At 42.3% G+C, this 20,321-nt stretch overlaps 1 protein-coding gene across 2 annotated transcripts in view; it reads right to left on the reverse strand.

Moving 5' to 3' along the window:
• Positions 1 to 20,321, reverse strand: part of NBAS (NBAS subunit of NRZ tethering complex) — a 340,305-nt gene that overhangs the window by 102,858 nt on the left and 217,126 nt on the right. For both annotated transcript variants that reach the window (XM_082642209.1, XM_082642208.1), the window contains 2 exons: positions 7,595 to 7,824; positions 3,337 to 3,447 (listed from right to left, as the gene is read on the reverse strand). In XM_082642209.1, the coding sequence (XP_082498335.1) occupies positions 3,337 to 3,447; positions 7,595 to 7,824 (341 nt within the window). The remainder of the gene's footprint in view (positions 1 to 3,336; positions 3,448 to 7,594; positions 7,825 to 20,321) is intronic.

Consider the following 20,321-nt stretch of genomic DNA (forward strand, 5'->3'; position numbering starts at 1 on the left):
TGTTTTTAACTGTGTGTGTGTGTGATGGGGGTCTCCCCAGTTAGAATATAAGCTCTATAAAGGTAAGGATGTGTCTGTCTTGTTCAGCATTTAAACCTATGCTTGGAACACAAAGGTACTAGGAAAAAGATAATAATCATATTTAATGAATAAACAAATGTGGTACTATTCTATCAGCTAGAAACATCCTCTGCCATTTCAAAATGATCCCATATTCAAAACTTAAAGACACACATGGAGTCAGCAGGAGGCAAGAAGAGTGACAGGAATAATCTCGACAGCATTAAGGAGCCACCTGGCTATACGCTTCCCACAGATCTTCTCTAATCTCTACAGCCACACCAGGTGGGGATGGCGGTCCCCTTAACTGAGAAAACAGTGACTCAGGAGGATTAAGAGACGTGCCCAGGTACACAGTTGGGGTTATGGGCAGCAGAGCTGGATCTTGAAATGTGGCCTGACTCCAAAACCCATGCCCTCACTGGTAGTTAATGTTATCTGTAAGATGCACCAAAGTGTCTAGAACAGCCCTAGAGGTGCAGATGGCTGTGAAGGCTGCAGTGAGTGAGAAATCAGCCCTGAGCTCAGGGAGCTGAACACGCCCCGGGAGAACCAGTGTCCACCAGAGGGAGCCGACTCCAGGTGTACAGAGCCGCTCAAAGCCATCACTGATGTTGAAAACTACCAAGAAAAAGAAAGAAAAAAGGAGGAAGAATAAGGGGGAAAAGGAGACCAGGAACTCAAGTTTGGGTGTTTACGACAATTATCTCTTTCTTACAGGAGTGAAATTCCAGGAATAAACTACCGTTAATTATGGATCATGTGTCAGGTACTGTAGGTTTGATATTTCACTAGGAAGTCATTTAATTTTTATGACACCTCACTTAGAGTAAAGGAAAATGAGTTTCAGAGAATTGAATTCTCTTGTGCAGGGACACACAGCTGGAGAGACACAGGATTTGCTCTAGGTTTCTTGATTGGAAGGCTTCTGCTCTATTGCACAATGCTGCCTCACCCAACCTGTGTGTTTGCTTATCTGTACATTCGGTGAGACGAGGAAATACCTCCAAATTCAACCAAGAGGAAGGAGAATGTAAAATTATAGGAAAAATCAACTTCAGGGGGGAAGATGGCTTTTATAAAGGAACTGTAATACAAAACCCTAAGGTACAAAACATTATTTTTCTTGCAGCTCTGACCTATTAACGTCCCATTGGCATTGACTCAACAAGTAAATATTGGGCAATTTCTATTGTACTAACAAGGCTGATCTTTAATACTTGTGTTACTAAGCTGAACTGAATAGTAAGGCAAACAACAGGCTTTTAAGTAAAGAACATGAAGCACCAAACACCACTTGCTAAATCAATATTAGGTGTTTTGTCACTCACAAGTAATGACAAAACAGGAGGTAATGATTTCCTGCTTTTGTAATTTCCGTGTGTCTGTATAATCACACCACTATCAGGTATAATGATATGCTGGGAACAGTCTTGCACGTTACTAGAGTGCCTGATAATTTATAATATATTCAGAGACCAATGGAGCATCCTGTTTGTACCGATATGGCAACCTTTTATGTAACATTCAACGAAGGGAAAAAGATATTTAATAAAATGCCAAGATTTTTTATGCTAATATGCGTATAATAAGAAACATTTATTTGAACATATTTCTATGCCTCAAAAATGGTGAAGTCAGTACAATATTTATCATAGATAACACTATTACCCATGTAGCAATTTCATAAATACTAAAACGTAGGGGGCAGAATTTTAAAGATATTAATAAAAATTAAAGATGATGAATTACAAGCAGGTCCTGACCATTCAATACTACCCCCCACTTCTTGAAACTATTCCTTCCCATGGCTTGCCTAGAACAAGAGACCTTCCTCTTGATTGCTCTTTTTCTCCCTTTTGCTAGCAGCTCTTCCTCTGTCACTAATTGTGGAAGGTCCCCGAGGTCTGTCGTAAGTCTTTCTCCTTTTCGTATTCTATGTTCATCACCCAAAGCACACCCACAACATAGCTTATTTATCATCTATGTGTACATGGCTCCATAATTAGCATCTCCAGCTCTACATTCTCTTTTGAAGTCCAGATCTATAAGGTGCACTGTCTACTTGACCTTTCCTCTTGGGAATTTCAATGTGTATAACTTTTCCATTCCTTTGCCTTTTCCTCACCCTCCCCTGAAATACCTTGTGTCCTTAACTAGTGTTTTCTGTCTCAAATGATGTCACTGTCCAAGAGGCAGACCAAGTAAAATCCTGGAGATAATTCTTGACCCTTCTCCTTTCACTCACCTTCATAGCTAGTTTATTCTTATTAATCAGTTTATTTATTACCATTTACTTCACCTTCCAGGTATCTCTGAAACCCATTCTCACCTCTCCTGTGCTTTCAAAGCCCTCCTCCAGGCTATGGTCACCTGTCCTGCAGTCTATTACTATCATAGCTCCCGAACTGGTCCATATATGTCTACGCTGGCCTTCCTAAAATCTTTCCTCAACATGGTCGCCATAGTGATCTTATCAAAACGCAAATCTGATCATATTACCTCCGTCTCTTTTACCAGAATCTTTAAATACCTTCCTATTACTCTTAGGAAAGAGCCCACAGCCCTGGATAGGGCCTGTATGGTCTGGCTGCAAGGTCTGGGTTCCAGGTTCTCAGCAGCCCCATCTCACCCCGTGCTCCACTGCCTCTCAGGGCGTCACCACACTACCCATCTGTGAGGCTCACAGACTCACGTTCCATCCTGTCAAAGGGCTTTTGCACTCAACCGTTTTGCCTCCCTAGAAAATGCTTCCCATCTCCTCATAGCGTACTTAATTTTGAGTCACTGTTTAGGTCTCAGCTCAAGAGTCATTTCTTCAGGAAAGCCTCCCCTAACTATGCCAAATGCCCTATCTGGGCTCTCTTACACAGTGCCTATCACAGCTTTAATTTCATATTCGCTTATGTCATTATTCAATTATAATGTCTCCCACCGTAGACTATGAGTTCCAAGACAGCCGAAATTTACTGACTATTGTAACCCTAGTACCTAACACTGTTCCTAGTACACAAGAGATGGTCAACAAATATCTTCGAATAAATGAATGAATTAAAGTCTCAAACTCAGGACTATTATTACTGAAAAACAAAAACTAAGACCACTGTTAGCATATTGGTATGTCAGAGACATATGAAGAGAGACTGTACAAAGACACTGGTCTACTACAGCTCAAAAGGAAAAGTGAAATTGAACAGTACGACTTCAAGATTCCTTTAAAATAGGCTCTGAAAAGAAAGACATGGAAATAAACTTGCATAAGAGTTGAGTGCTTACCCACTGTCGGAGAACAGGAACTCCAAATGCGTCATGAAAACTTCCCAACAGGAGACACTGTAGCGCTGGGCCAGAGAAAGAGCAACGCCGTAGACGTTCTCCTCAAGCGTCCTTCACGAACGTCCATCAGCCAGAGGGAAGGGGGAGGAGAGAAACACATGACCTTAATCAGCAAAGAAGACGCTCATCAGGACTGCCCTCCAGCTGAGAGGGGTGCAGCCAGCACAGTCCTTAATAATACAGTTCACAGTAAGTCAGGAAAAGTTCACGGAAGGAATTTTAATGCTCTTTTTTTCTCTGTGGTGTGTTGCAATTGACCAAGGAATTGTCTAGATCAGTGGACCTCAACCGAGGGTGATTCTGTCCCCCAGGGGACATCTGACAATGTCTGGAGACATTTTTGATTGTCACAGTGGGTGAGGAAAAGGAGAGAGCCGCTGGCATCTAGCAGGTAGAGGTCAGGGAGGCTGCCGACCATCCTACAATGGTCAGAACAGCCTTCCCACAACAAAGAGGGACCCAGTCCAAAATGTACTGAGATAAAAAAATTCTGATCTAGATACCAGAGCCTACAGTCAAAAAGCAGTGGAAAGGAAATGGATCCCTACCCTACAGATAGATATTTGAGAAAGCACGGTTAGTCACTCAACACATTTTTGTTTCCTACATGGGGCCAGCTATTGTGCTAGCTGCTGAGGTCATAACAACAAATAAGATATTTCTTGAGGAACTTACAGCCTAATGGGGGATGTGAAATGTGAACCAGGAATCAAACAGAATGGGGGGAGTGCTAAAAGAAGCGTTACAAAATACTGTGAGGATGGAGACGAGAGAGTGACCAATCTGAGCTGAAGATCGGAGAGTAAACAAGGATTAAATAAGTAGAGGCTGTAAAGAGGGAGAAGAGACAGATGGGCTTCTGACAGAGGAAGCAGAAGCGGGGGTGGTGTCGCAACCATGACCATACAGGCCAGCTGAAGGACCTGTGTCTTATCCTGTAGGCAATGGAGAGTCGGTGGAAAGTTTAAACCAGGGAATGGTATCATCAGATTTGAGAATCTCTAGGCATGTAAGGAATTCTGGTCCAGAGCACCTACATAAAGGCCATTTTGGTAAGACTACTGCAAGACCCCTATTTCCCAGAGTAGAGGAAATATAAGGATGGAATTCTTGGTTGGAAGAATGGTGGACAAAACCACAGAAACCGGAATGAAATACCTGTTATCATTAAGTAATACTGCTAAGACTGTACTTACCCCAGCTAAGGAAACCAGGACATTTATACATTTGATCAGCCTGGAGTTGGCAAATGTTTTCTGCGCAGAGCTCGACAGTAAATCTTTACCACCATACAGTCTCTGTAGCATATTCTTCTTTCTATTGCTTTTTATTCTTGTTTTTCCACAAAGCTTTAAAAATGTAAAAAACATTCTATGCTCATAGACGATAAAAAAGAGGCCAAGGACTGGGTTAAGTCTGTCAATGCCTGGATTATTAGGTAACTGCCAAAAATTATTTCTTGGGCTTCCCTGGTGGCGCAGTGGTTAACAATCCACCTGCTAATGCAGGGGACACAGGTTCTGAGCCCTGGCCAAGGAAGATTCCACATGCCGCGGAGCAACTAAGCCCATGCACCACAACTACTAAGCCTACGCTCTAGAGCCCGCGAGCCACAACTACTGAGCCCACGTGCCACCACTACTGAAGCCCACATGCCTAGAGCCTGTGCTCTGCAACAAGAGAAGCCACCGCAATGAGAAGCCCTAACACCGCAATGAAGAGTAGCCCCCACTCGCCACAACTAGAGAAAGCTCGTGCAGAGCAACGAAGACCCATCACAGCCAAAAATAAATAAATTAATTAATTAAAAAAAATTTTCCTTAAAATACTTATTGAATACCAATATCCACGTGATAGATGAGAATTCCTGGAGAACAGGGACCATTAGCAGCTCACTCTTCCTATTGTGGGAGTCTGGCACAGTGCCTGACACCAGGTACATGCTCATTAAGTATTCACATCTTTATTATCTGATAAAAGTGGGAACTAACCAAACTATACTCTGTTCTCCTCAAAGTCACCCTAACCACTGAGAATGTAATAACTAAGATACACAGACAACAAAGGACAACTGTAATGCACTCACAGAAAACAACTGCCATTAAAGTGGACATACAATTAGGAAGAAAATAAAGAATGGTCACATCTGAAGGTGGAACTGCAAAGCAGAAGGAAGCAGGTCCTTCGAGGATTCTTGTATGTGAGATGCTAAAATGCCATCTCCAAATCAGAACTGCTAACTCAGAACACCCATAGACACTTTGAGACATTTTAAACAAGCCATCTAAAGACTGCTGTATATTTTTCTAACCAACAGATTGTGCAGAAGATTCTATTATATATTTATCAAAAGCATATATTTGTCCTCTAGGACATACTTTAAATAGCATATGCCAGCTGGATACTTAAAAAGAAAAGACAAAGACCAAGCAAAATGTAATTGATGATTAAGGCATGCCTTAACAACTTTTATTCTGCATAGTAACCTCTCTTGTAAGAAACCATGAGCATGGCACCAAGGATTACCAAATGCCCAAAGAAAAAGCCCGCTGGACTTGGAAATAGGAAGCCCAGGCTCAACTCCTGGCTGTGTGACCTTGAACAATGCTTTAAAGCTCTGTGGTTCTCCGATTCCTCTTCCAAAAGTAAGGAGGTTGGATTAAATGATCTCTTTGGTCACTTTCAAATTGGACATTAAATGACCCTATGAAATTATGAAGCTCCAGGAGAACAGAGCGGAAGAGAAAAAAAATTCTATATTTCTCTTCTTAACTTAATTCTGCTATAGGTTGTTCCCACTCTCTCGCTTTGATCTCTCTGTTCCCCGCCTCACTCTAAAGAGAATCTGGGGTGTCTTCTAGTAGGAAAGAAGCCCAGGCTAATATAAAACTATTACAGAGTACCAAGGTTACTTTGCCACTTTCTTTAAGATTTAAGAATAATGATGAAAAATAGCATATACCACTACCATAACCAAGCCTATCTTTGTTATTTTAAGGTAAGTTATCAGGAGAGAGAAATAATCGTTAAACGTAAGCACAATTTAACCTCGTTTCAAGGGCTGGAAGCCTAGACTGAACTGCATACCAATGCTTCCTTGAGAATTCAATCAAGCAGTGTGGGGAGGGCACATGGTGTTGCCATGTGGCAACAGATCAAGGTTGGCATGTGGCAGATGAAGGTTAAAGTCACAGTTGTGGTCTTTACCACCTATGTAAACTTGGGCCACTTACTTTATATCAATAAGCTTCATGTTCTTTAGCTATAAGATGGGGATAACAAGATTTTATGTCATAGGGTTATCTTTAAGGATTAAAAGATGTTTATAAAATAAAGTTTATAGAGCACCTAACACAGTTCCTGGCCCATGATAAGCACTCCACAAATTGGGGTGTTAAAAACAAAACATACCTCTAACTTAATAACCATTGTGGGTGAACACACTTTAAAAAAATTTTTTTTTCACTTTCCCACCATTTGACATGTAATTCTCATTTGATCTGAACTCATCTGATGTAAAACAAAAAATGAAGACGAGTATGAAAACCAAGGGAATTCCATACCTAGAAAGGGACCTTCCCAACCGTACTGCCATCTCACACAAGGCCTTGCTTTTCTCTTGAGAGCGGTAAGGGACAAAGGAAAAGATGGCAGCTGCTACAGGCCTCGAACAAGAGAAAGTGCTCAAGTGGTTAGCTCTTCTTTCTCTAGAAACCCAGGACTGATAAAGGTGTCCTGGACCCATAACACTCAGTCCCTCCTCTTGTATTAAGTCAACGATACCTAACTTTTAACATACTGAGGAAATTAAATGGCCATGTAGTAGCAAAGTGAGATTCTAACCAGGAATAAAAGGGAATCTTGTTTTTAAATTTCTAGAGTAAGCTTGACACTTTTCACCCCTGATCACACTCCATCACCTCTAACATGGTACTAGTATTGGATTATCAAAATCATGGGAAGCTTTTTTAATAATTCCCATCCTTACTACTTAAGTCTGCAGGCTCAAAATACTGTCTGCATCACTAATCCATTTGGGAAGACACAGACATCCCTCACAGGACAGGAAGAAGTAGGGGAAAGTCCTGTTTATAGCAACCATGAATGTGAATCTTCGGAGGACTGTGGTTAACAGTCCTGATAACTTGTTCTTGTACGTTCTAAATCCATCCCTTTACGAGACGAAGGTATTCCTTACTCTGCCAGACCGAGGATGGTTTCCCGTTTGTACTGGTCATCTGCAGTGAACCGCTGCACGTCCACACCCTTCCGCAGGCCCTGGAGGATCTGAGCCTGAGTGAAGTCCAGGAGGCGTTCGTTGTAGTACTGTAACTGCTTGGTCAGTGCAGCGAGCTCCTGGGGCCAGGCTTCCTGTCCATATCGAGTCACATGCCTGGTGACCATCTTGATTAGCTCTTTGGGATCGGCCTATGAGTAACAAAAAGACTAATTAAAAAAAAAAAAAAAGAGTAACAGTGGGAAGAAGATCATGTCTGCCGGGCACCTGTCTGACCCTTCACACTGCTGCCATTTAATCAAGGCTGACAACCACTCTGAGGAGGCAACTGCAGAGGCGGTACGTTTTGCAGACCACAAAGACGGGACCCAGAACTGACTCTAGGAGCGGGTTTCTGGACTCCTGTTCTGCTCTTCCACCTTAAAAATCTCCACCCACTTAAAGAATAATGTATGCTTGCTATTTCAGCTACCAGCATCCGATACCAGATCTCTTCCCCAATTATATGACCCTTTATAATAATTCACTCTGGAAGTAATTTTTATCATCACTGCCCCTAGATACATTTTCTTTGGACCATCTAAGTGTTCTCAATAACACAGAGCTGCAGTTCAATGATTCCACGAGAAATGCCTAAATAGCCAAGTAGAAGAATGTTTTCTCCAGGGACAAGTGAGGGGGAAAAAGCTCCATCCCTGTTCCTGAAATCATAAATTTGTCTAGTTTCATAAGAAAGTTTCATAAGAAAGTATGTAACCAATTTTTACTCTGCTCAATTTGGGGCTCAATGGGATACTGTTCCTTAAATCTAGCAGCTTCTTTAACAGCAATACAATTATTCCAACAGAACAAAACCCAGAACTGAACGGCTGACAGGAAAGGAAAATAAGGGGTTAACCAGCCACACTTATTTATATTAAAGTTGGTCCGGGTGTCAACAAAGCAACAGCAGGTGCAGCCATGATTCTGGAGTCACCTAATATGTGAACAACATGAACTCAATCCCTCCCAATATCTGGGAAAATATGGTGCATATTTTAATACCAGCCAATTAGGAAGAAAACTCCAGAAATCTACCGTTGGTTCTCAGAAACACATCTAATTACCGTAAGCCATCAGCATTTCTAATGTGTAAGCCATTATTCTGAGCTACACATGAGATTTGTCAATGTCGAGTCCATATTACCTAACCTAGCCCGACATTCTCTCTTGATCCTATTAAGGAACAATCTGGGAGTACCGATAAAAACCAATTAAAGAAATCTTCTTGGATTCCAACAGGTAGATTTAAGAAAAAGTCAACCTTACTCAATTTTTCCCCTACCCCTAGGCAGACACTGAGTCTTACTCTCAAAAACCACAGATACGTGTCTCAAGTCAAAAGACGTGGGTTTGAAAACTAATGCTCCGAACTAAGCAGCTATAAGACCATCTGTCATTCATTCAACAAGTATTTTTTGTGCACCTATTAAGTACCAGGTGATGTACTAAGATGTGACCCTTTCCTCCAAGAATTCAGTCTATGAGGAGAGACAATCAAGCCAACAGTTATAAAGTGGTGTGATACAAGTGAGCACAGGGTGCTGTGGGAATACAGAGGAGTGGGACTGGGGCACGTATCAAGGAGGTCTTCTTGGAAGAGTTAATTTCTAGGCTAACTGCTCAGGTATCAGAAGTAAAAAGGCCAGCAAAAAAATAGGGAGACAAATTCTGGTAAAGGGGAGAGTATGTGCTAAGCCTGGATGGCTAAGATCTGATGGGAAGATGGAGTGAATAAAGCTGATCTAATTGCAATTAGAAGTGATTTAGGAATAGGCTGCATACGGCTGGTACTTCTGGCAATGGATATAGGCGAAGGAGACCCCATGCCTCAGCCCTTAGTGCCTCTATGGCTGTCATTTAACCCAACCCCCCTCCTACTTACGGACTGAAGCCCTGAGGCACCACCCTGAACTGCGCACTGGGGCAAAGCCCCCTCTGAAGCTGTCTGGTATAGGGATGCTGCTGCGGACCAGCCAGCCCGTCTACACCTGCTCTGCACCCTGGTGTGCTCTGTTGTTGCCTGCTCTTCTCACACCTCATCCAGTTAGCACTTTTCTGCCTAGGAAGAGAGAGAGCAGGTGCAAATATCCAATGACCAGGGTTTCAGGGCAGCAGGAGAGCTCTTCTGTAGGTGTTCTTTCAAGGAACTCTTTGGGTCGGTTTTGCACTCCACCAGCAAACCCACGTTCATCCAAACTGTGAGGAAGGCTTCTTTCCATATACACTCTGACCCTGTGGTTTCAGGCGAAAGTCCTCAGCCTCCAGTTGCCCAACGCGCTCTGAGGGAGAGGCTACAGCCAGGCCGTCCATCTCTGAGTGTGACTCCCACCTCCACACATGCAATCGACCACCTCCCCTCACCCAAGGGTTTCTCACAGCTATTGCTCCACATTCATGTTTTCACTTTTTGCTTCCTGGCATCTCAAGGACTTGGTCCCTGAACCGGGAGAGTGGACTACATATGTGACCTCATTTCTATTCTCTTTGTATTCTGATACCATTTATGAAACAGATCCCCAAACCTGGTAGAGAGTTAAGCTCCAAAATGGCAGCACATAGCAATGATGAGCATAATTGCTAATACTGCTATTTACATTGGCTTTTCTTTATCTTATAGAGAGTGTCAAGTCTCCACATACAACCTTCATTTTCATATGTGGCAAAAAATACCTATTCTCTCCTTTCGCGAATGAAGAAAATGGCATGGCAGAGTGTAATAAGTGTGGACACAGAGAAGTTACTAGCTGGATGACCTTGTGCAAGTTACTTAACAACCACAAATTTGATTGTCTCATCTATAAAATGGCAATATATATAGCTTGCATGGTTTCACAAAGCCTAAGAGACCATACACACACACACACACACACACACACACAAACCAAGACCTGGCCTTTAGTAGGTGCTCCAAAAATAAAAGGGATTGTGGAATTTACTCAAAGGTATACACCAGTCACACTTTAATTGTACCTCTACTGCATATTTTACATTGCTTCTCTTATAAGTATTAAAACACAGCTTCCAGCAGGCAGAGACCATGGGTACTTAGTGGGTGTGTCTTTCCTAGAGCACATTAGAGTTTCTTGAACAAATCAGGTGTGGAGTAAAACGGAGACACACTCAACAGCAGTTGTAGCTTTTAAGTTAGTAATACTAGTTTATATTCCAGATCCTTCACTTAGTAGAGATGCAATCTGGGGCAAGTTACATCATGTCTCTGTTTCCTCATCTATAAGAGAGTCAACAAGCACACCATCCTCGTGGTTTGTTGGGAGGCACAAAGAAAATATTTTAAAATGTCTTTTTCTCTTATTATATGAAAGCAAATTGGGCCCAGAGCTTACTCCCAAGAAACTAAAACTAGTGACTGTCAAAGATGTACACATAAACAACTCACAGAAGGCACCTGAATATAAGAACCATTATAGAAACACAAACAAGAAGGCTGGAAACTCCTTAGAGGGAGCAGTGGACACTCCTGACTCTTCTGGGGCTCAGTTTCTTTAGATGTAGAACAAAGGAGTGTCACAAGAGGATCACCTTTCTAAGGCTAAAATCCTATGAATGTATAAGAATTCAATCATGAAAATAAAATAAAACCTTGCAAATCTCTCCAGGTGTGGAACTGGGGAACTTCTACATCTCATCTCATTGAGGCCTCCACTAAACATCAGAACAGAGTTCTTTGTTAAAAATACAATTTCAGGGCTTCCCTGGTGGCGCAGTGGTTGAGAGTCCACCTGCTGATGCAGGGGACACGGGTTCGTGCCCTGGTCCGGGAAGATCCACATGCCATGGAGCGGCTGGGCCCGTGAGCCATGGCTGCTGAGCCTGCACGTCTGGAGCCTATGCTCTGCAGCGGGAGAGGCCACAACAGTGAGAGGCCCGCGTACCGCAAAAAAAAAAAAAAAAGAAAAAAAATACAATTTCAGACCAACAAATTATAACCAGTAGGTCCCTACACAGTTTAAACAACTTTCATACCTTCTCCTTTACTAAGTAGAAACTGTCTAGCCCCTCTGAATAATCTTTACTTCACATTCTCTGTGCATCAAATGTGTTCACTTTTCCAAGAAATATTTAAGAACAAATACCTAATATCTCAGTCTTCGGTATGGAACAGACACAGTGCTAAATATACATGAACTGAATCTCATTTAATACTACCAATCGTGGGGGACCAGAGTCCACTAGTACCATCCTCTTTAAGATGGGGAAGGAGGCGAGTAGCTTTACTAAGGCCATTCAGGGTAGGTGGCAGGGCAGGACATGACTCCCAGGCATAATGTCGCCCAAGAACCAGCCTTTTATCTTTGCTGTGCAGGGAGGGGTAGCTCTTAAAATTATAAGAATCTTGATAAGATCAATGTACACAGAGCTCCCACCAAATGTAAATGAGATTTGGCATCTGAGTTCCTTTACAGATGATCCATTTTCAATGATGGACTTCATGCTGTCATTCTATATTACATCAGGACTGACCTATTTTTTTAACACACACATTCTCCCTCTCATCCCTTTTACACATATACACACATGTGTAAATACAAATGGTCACAGAGGACACACCATGGTAGGTGCTCAACTGGAGATCCTGGTTTGAGCTGTGTTTCCAAGCATTCTGTCTTCTCTAAGAATAACGGAGAGAGATGTAGAACAGAAAGAATTTAGAATATCATTTTCTGTTCAACCTCTTGATATAAATATACCTCCTTTTAAATTTCCATCCTAATAAGGTGGTGAAAGGGGGCATTCTATTAATTCCTTGATGATAGGTCTTCAAGGCTATGGATCAAACATTTGTTAAATGTGTAGGAATATTTTCAATACTTTGATTTATTGGGTAAAACATAATACTAATTCTTTCAAAATCTTCCCAAAACAAAGAACATTAGCTATGAGGAAAAAACATAGGAATTGGCATCAAAGAACGTGGATTGCTGGTTCCTCCTTCCTGAGCGTCAGGTTTTCCATTATTAAAATTGAGGCAATTTCTCTCCGATAGACTCTTCACAGAGACTGAATGAGAGTAGATGGATGGGCATGTTGTAAGTTCCGGCTTTCCATGCAAATTTCTCGTCTTACCATCATCACTACTAGTTTCTACGCCCTCCTTCAGGAACTTTACTGGTCAGGATTACTTCCAGTGTATGATTTAAATTTTAGTAATAGTTCTTCCCCTGAGCTTCTCACAATTTCTCTAAAAGTATCCCAAAGCATCCTCTACTCAGCCCAACACTTCATTTCATACATTCATTCATTAAAGGCACAAGTGTACTGCATTAAAGTTTCTAAAGCACTTTCGCATGATTTCCATTTGACCCTCATACCAACCCAGTGATGGGCACAGAAGACTGTTGTCGCTGTTTTACAGATGCCAACCTGCATGGCAGGCATCCTGAGCTGGGGTCCTTCAGCAAGGAAGTGAGTCCAGCCCCCGGGCCTCTGGCCTCGTGGGCACCCCACTCCATCAGCCCTTCCTCCCTATCCTGCCAGCGGGGCTCCCTCAATGCTCCACACCCAGCCTCACACCTGAAGTCACGAATTTCTGTGTGCAGAGTATATTCAAACTTCTCTTCCTCTCTTTCCCACCTAATTTCAATGATATGATCCATGGGTATGAAAGCTCCCGGCCTCTAAGAAACTTTTGAAGGACTTTATGGGTAGCTTCAGAATCTCCCATATTCGGTATCAAAAAGATACTGCAGGGGCTTCCCTGGTGGCGCAGTGGTTGAGAGTCTACCTGCCAATGCAGGGGACACGGGTTTAAGCCCTGGTCTGGGAAGATCCCACATGCCGCGGAGCAACTAGGCCCAGGAGCCACAATTACTGAGCCTGCGCGTCTGGAGCCTGTGCTCTGCAATAAGAGAGGCCACGATAGTGAGAGGCCTGCGCACCGTGATGAAGTGGCCCCCCCTTGCCGCAACTAGAGAAAGCCCTCACACAGAAATGAAGACCCAACACAGCCATAAATAAATAAATAAATAGATAAATAAATAAATAAATAAATAAAATTAAAAATTAAAAAGATACTGCAAAAACTGAAAACATAAAAAGGCATCAAAAATTTAAAAAGTGTAGAGAGTTAAATTACTCTAATTTTTTCCCCCAAATTTGGCAATGCAGTTCTTCTATGGGGTGAAAAAAATACGATTTCTTTAAAGAATATGGTCAAGTCCCTGTAAAAACAAAATGCACATAAATATTTATGACACCAAAATGCTGGATGACTTCATCTACTAGTTACTAGAAGAAGTAATAAATCCATTCAGGCTTAATAGTCTCCATTTCTTGGTAATATTGTTTGGAAAGTTTTGAACAGGTGGTATGTTTCCCCTCTAGGGTTGTTATTTGCTTGAAATAATTTTCTACTTGGTATATTCAATTAGTAGCTTAAGAAAACACATTTTAGAAATAGTTTACCATAAAGTTTTGAATTTCATCCCCTGCTGGGTTTGCTTCTCTAGCATATAAAACTAAAAGACACGTTTCCATTTTTAACTGATTTTATTTTCTGAAACTTTTTAAAAAGAATGATAGAGAAATCACACTTCAAGATGCATTTACGTGGGGAGGGATAAATTAGGAGTTTGGGATTAGCAGAAACAAACTACTATATATAAAATGATAAACAACAAGGTCCTACTGTATAGCACAGGGAACTATATTCAGTATCTTGTAATAACCTATGATGGAAAAGAATATGAACAAGAATATTTACGTATGTATATGTATGTATGTATAACTGAATCACGTTGTGTACACCAGAAACTAACACAACACTGTAAATTAACTATACTTCAATTTTTTAAAAAAGATGCATTTATAGTAATTACAAAGGTAAGATATAAATGAAAAAAATTAAGGTACAGAAAAATGTGTATAGTTTACTCATATTTGCATAAAAAGTTATTATATAAATACACATATCCATAAACTATTTCTGGAAGTAGACAAAAGGGAAATATTTTTTGTTTTATCCTATTTTCACCATTTGAGGTTTTCTGTCATGTGTGCATTAACAGAAAAAGTTAATTAGGACAAATACTAGAAGAGAAAATTCTCTGCAAGTGACCATTTGCCAATCATCATTACAGGTCTCTAAAAAGAAACATGAACGCCCAGTGGGCTGCTCCAAAGCTCATTCAGGTTTGCTGCCGGGTGTGGCAGACTCGGGATGTGCTTCCCGTCAAGATGCACATGCTTTTTATCAGAAATAACACCACAAATTATTATCAGTACTTTTATTCAAACCTAGTAATCTACCTAAGTTATCATTCTAGCAGCTCAGAACTACAGGGAGTGGAAAGAGAAAATGTGAAAATAGAAACGGGCTGAACTGACAATCAAGGGGAAGCTAAGCTTCACAGAGTGTTATTGTGTGTGGACAACAAATTGAAACCACTTTGATTTCAGTTTCCAGGATGATTCATCAGGAGTTTGTCACATCTAATTCCAAATCCAGCAGGGCCGTTTTATACAGGCGGAGATGCTGAAAAGACTCAACTAATGAGTCATTAGGTAGTCAGTGGACAACGCAAACATACTTAAAACATCCAGCTAACGTGCCCATCCGTGAGGGGTCAGGACTTGAAACTGTAAAACTGAAGGTTGTCCGAACCACAGCAGCTGGAATGATTCCTCAACTTATTCACATGCCAATAAACAGTCACTGAGTAACTACAGTGGGTGAAGCCCTGGGGATTCAGCGAAGATGGGATTCCTGTCCTCGACAAGATTACCACGTGGCGAGAAGACAGACGTGCATCAGCTACCATAGCCTAAAAGAACCACTCCAGTGGGTGTCTGGAGGAGAGCCATGAGAGACGGAAATTAACTATACTACAATTTTTTTAAAAGATGCATTTACAATAATTATAAAGGTAAGATATAAATGAAAAAAAAATTATTTCAGGCCAGTATGTGCTGAGGCAGCAGAGAAGGCTTCACACAGGAGGCTCTTTTGAGCTCAGACTTACCTATTGAGAGTGGGAAGAAGAAGAAGGAGGTATTTCAGGCAGGAGAATCACAGCTGCACAGGCACGGAGGTGCGGGAATGGATGTTAAATTAAGAGAAATATACATTCTGAACAGCTGGAGCATAGACTTCAAACGAGCTAGTGTCAGAATCATGGCTGGCGGGGCGAGGAACAGCCGCCAGTCCTCTGAGGGGCTTCCCCGTCATACACAGGAGTAGAGATTTTAGCTGGTAGCCACCGCAGAGCACGTGAAAACATCCTCCTGGGAATGACCCGTTAGGAACTGTGGGCCAGAGATCTCTCAGGTCCGAAACACAGTGACACGCTGCTTCCGAAACAAAGCTAGGGCGGCAGCACATCCAAGTAAAAGGCAGGTAAAGACTGGGGTCAGGAGCTCTAAGTGACAGCTGTCACCTTCTCCCAGAGCAACCCTGAGCAAGTAACCGCATTTCTCTGTGTCTTACTTTCTGCAACATGAGGCTGCTCGACAGATCAAGCGGGAAGGAATGGGAAAGGTATTAAGACAGCCAATGCCTTCCCAGAGTTAGTCTGACCTTCCTACTGTCCCCTGACAACTGTCGTTCACAAGCCCCCGTCACACCCCTGCTGACACCTTCCCAGCCAGAGAGAAGAGACCCCACCCGGTCACAATGAAGTCTGGTCACAGACTCTATTTCTATGCTTTTCCTCTGCAGTCCGGCAACACTTCCGAGCCTTGAATTTGATAGCGTGACATTTTAATACTGTCTTAAATATTTTGTGGAAAAACACCACAGTACATATGATGGGACAGGGATACCTCAATTCCTCTGTTACAGATTCCACCCATCCATCTGGAACATTCTTCCCCTCCAACTTTCTGGTGCTATGCTCATCATTTTCATTACTCAATTGAGGTCTTTCCTGTGCCTGTTTAAATTGTATTCTACACACACAGTCCATAACTTTCTTCTTGTTTTCAAAGCTTTTATCATAATCTAATAAAGTATACATTTTATTTACTTATTTTGTTTATGGTGCTCCTTCCTCAGTGGAATGTAAATCTGAAAAGGGCAACGGTTTTTACATATACTTTGCTCACGACTATCTCCCCAGAATCTAGAATACTCCCTGGCATGAGTAGTCATCTGACAAATATGTGATAAACACACACATAATTCAATTATTTCATATGTACTGAAGAATTATTCATTTTCAGTAATCCACCCAGGGAACATTTGTTTACTACCCTTGATATGTCAGGTCCTGCTCTAAGCAATGAGGAAAACAATAAATACAACACAGACACTGATCTCAAATAGCTCATTTTCTAGTGAGCTGAAAGTAGATAAATTCAAAGTAATGGAGTATAAACGTTATGAGGTACGTAAAGGGCAGTAAAAACGTGCACAGAGGAGCATCCAACACAGCTTGGGAGCACAACAGAATGGTGGCAAGTGGTAGGAACCATGCCTTGGTGAGGTAAGACCTGAACCAAGTGCTAAGCAAAGAAATGCTGGGGAAACAGTATAGGCAAAAGAGTACAACATACTGAATGCAAAGAACAGAGAACACACGGGCTGGTTGAGAAATTTAAGCAGCTTGGTATGGCTGGAGTGAAGGAACATGAAGTTGCAGAAACAGACAGAGGCCGGACCACCTTGCTAGGGCAACAGGAAATCACTGAAGGATTGTAGACGCAAGGGAGGATGACCAGACCTCCATTTTGGAAAGACTTCTCAGACAGACGCTTGGGAAAAGATGCAAAAGCAACAAAAAGGAAGAGACAGTAATGTCTGATTGCATTTTTCACTCTTCATCTCACCCTTCAGACTAACAACCAAATGCTTTCCACAGAGTTGCCAAGAAGTCTCTGGAGAATTAGCTGGCTTGTGACCTAGCCGTGTGCCATCTTAACGCCATCAGAGGGCACGTCTCTTTCTCTCTGGAGCAGCTGAGAAGTTAGAAATCATGTGTTGAGGCATCACCACTGGGCCACATGAACCTTGCTGGCTTCTATTTGCACTAGGCTTTAATGCTGCTTCCCGAAACAGTGACCCTGACCAGCAGCTGCCTTACACTACTGGGCCTAGAAAGGGAACGGCTACAGGTGTCAGGAACCACGTCACAGGGTGGGTGAGCATTCCAACAACCAGGAATCTGAGGCCAAGGCCTAGGGTGAGGCAGGAGACCTCCAAGGGACATCTTCAAAGGAAAGGGCAGTTTGACAGGAAAACGGTGACAGGAACAAGACTAAGAGCTAAAGAGCAGTGATGGTGGGTTGACATAAGATGAAAGGAAGAAGCAGAAATTGGTGTAAAGGGTAGAAAAGGGCAAGAATCAGGTTTCATTATTCTTTTTTTTTTTTTTTTTTTTTGTGGTGTGCGGGCCTCTCACTGTTGTGGCCTCTCCCGTTGCGGAGCACAGGCTCTGGACGCGCAGGCTCAGCAGCCATGGCTCACAGGCCCAGCGGCTCCGCGGCATGTGGGATCTTCCTGGACCGGGGCACGAACCCGTGTCCCCTGCATCGGCAGGCGGACTCTCAACCACTGCACCACCAGGGAAGCCCTCATTATTCTTCACACTATAACACCAGGCTCTATGTCCTTCACAGCAGACAGTCAATAAATGCTGGATCCATGAAAGGATGTGCAAAATATAAGACCTGAAACTAAAACACTCATACCTTCCGTGGGGACTACAGAAGAAACCAAGATGGACACACCTTGACTTCTAACCCTCATCTTTTTTTTTTTTTCTGTACGCGGGCCCCCTCACTGTTGTGGCCTCTCCCGTTGCGGAGCACAGGCTCTGGACGCGCAGGCTCAGCGGCCATGGCTCACGGGCCCAGCCGCTCCGCGGCATGTGGGATCTTCCTGGACCGGGGCACGAACCCGTGTCCCCTGCATCGGCAGGCAGACTCTCAACCACTGCGCCACCAGGGAAGCCCCTGACCCTCACCTTTCAGTGTTCTACTTCCTCTCTCTGCACGCTTTAGTCACAGAAATCTTAAGTGAGGCTTCTTACAGAGTGACTTCAGTATCTGAAGTAGGGAACAGTGACTGCCAGATATAAAAGCCGGGATGGAATTTAATGGTTTTCTCCTACCTTACCTCTCTCAAAGACAGTTCAGGATTTGGGACTTTTAATTTTTGGTTCAAAGTAATTTACTATCGGGGAAAACAGGAAAAATACAGACTGTACTAGAATTTCCCTTCAAGAGGATTACTTTAAGTTTTTAGGTAATGAAGCCGAAGATCAGGCCAAAATGTGGCTCTGCAGCCAGCTCTTTGGCTTCTGTCTGAACATGTGGTCTATCTGGTGAGGGTTTCCAGTCCTCTCGCCTGCAGCTCCTCTAATCCACCTTTACGTAACTGTCTCTCATGGATTTATGGTAAGTGGTGAGTTCACTGAGGTCAGACAGCCATAATCACCTTCTCATCTCAAGACTCGCTCAGAGGCCAAGGCACACATAAGGTGCTTGGGGCGGGGTTTAGGGCTAGACCAGCTGACCGAGTGGCCTTGCAATCCTCTGTATTCGTGAAAGGTGGAACACAGTGTTGGGCACGCAGTGTGACCTTCATACAGATTACACACATGGAAATAGTACATACTACATGGGAGTCCTGAGCCAATTATCCAGCACTTGTGTATGTACTACTGAAAAGATAAAGACATTTAAAAGCAGACACCAGCAAACGCCATGAATACTCTTTGCCAGCCATCCAATTGAATGGAATAAGAAAGACATTAAGTAAGTACACTATTCCAGAAATAAACCTGCCACACTTCCATGTATATAATCACTTCTTGCCCTCAATTCATAACACAGTAGGTCAATTCCTTATTTCACATAAAAACATACCTGTGATATAAAAGCAAAACAAAGGAAAATTACTAGAGTATAGGATAAAAGTACTGTACAAAGCAGCAGTAGCTATCGAAAACAAAAAAATAAGTTCAAAATTTCCAAAATAAAGTAATATATCAACTGGCTAAAAAAAAAAAGAAACAGTCCTTTTCTTGGCCAGTTTCATCCTAATATACCTATTCCTGAGAACAATACCCACTGACAATGATGATGCCCTTGGGAGAGCAACCTGCGTGGCACAGGGTTCCCCCACCCACCTTCCTCTTTTTAAATAAAAACTGATGAATGAAAGCCATAGATTTTGCCACGAATGGAATGTTTTCACATACTTAAAGGTTCTTAGATATGTTTTGGATGGCAGAGGCAGCTAGAACTTTAATACTCGTGTGAAATTGTTTCTTTATAGTCTACTGTGGGTCGGGGAGAAAGAATTCTGCCTCAGTAAAAACTGAACCTTGGATTTGTACACAGAGTGGATTTGAAAGTCTGATCTATTTGCTTACCTACTCTTAAAGTGGTAATTCTCTTAAAATGTCCAGTATAAAGAGGAACTAATTTCCAAACACTGATGATTAAAGGTGGTGTATACAAGTCAACCTAGAAGGCTTCCATTTTCCAGCAGCATCTGGAACACTTCCGGGTCCACAAAAGAAGGCACATGTAACTTGAGGCCACGCTTAGGTGCTCTCACTCAGAAATTAACAATAAAGTTAAATAAAAGTGTCAGAAGCTTGGTGGCAAGTAGGCATAGTGTGTCTCAACATTGCATCTGCATAATTACTACTCTCATATCTCTCTGGCTTAAAAATAAATAAAA

This window comes from Mesoplodon mirus, assembly GCF_964341445.2.
Source record: "Mesoplodon mirus genome assembly, chromosome: 14".
Classification (NCBI taxonomy): Eukaryota; Metazoa; Chordata; class Mammalia; order Artiodactyla; family Ziphiidae; genus Mesoplodon; species Mesoplodon mirus.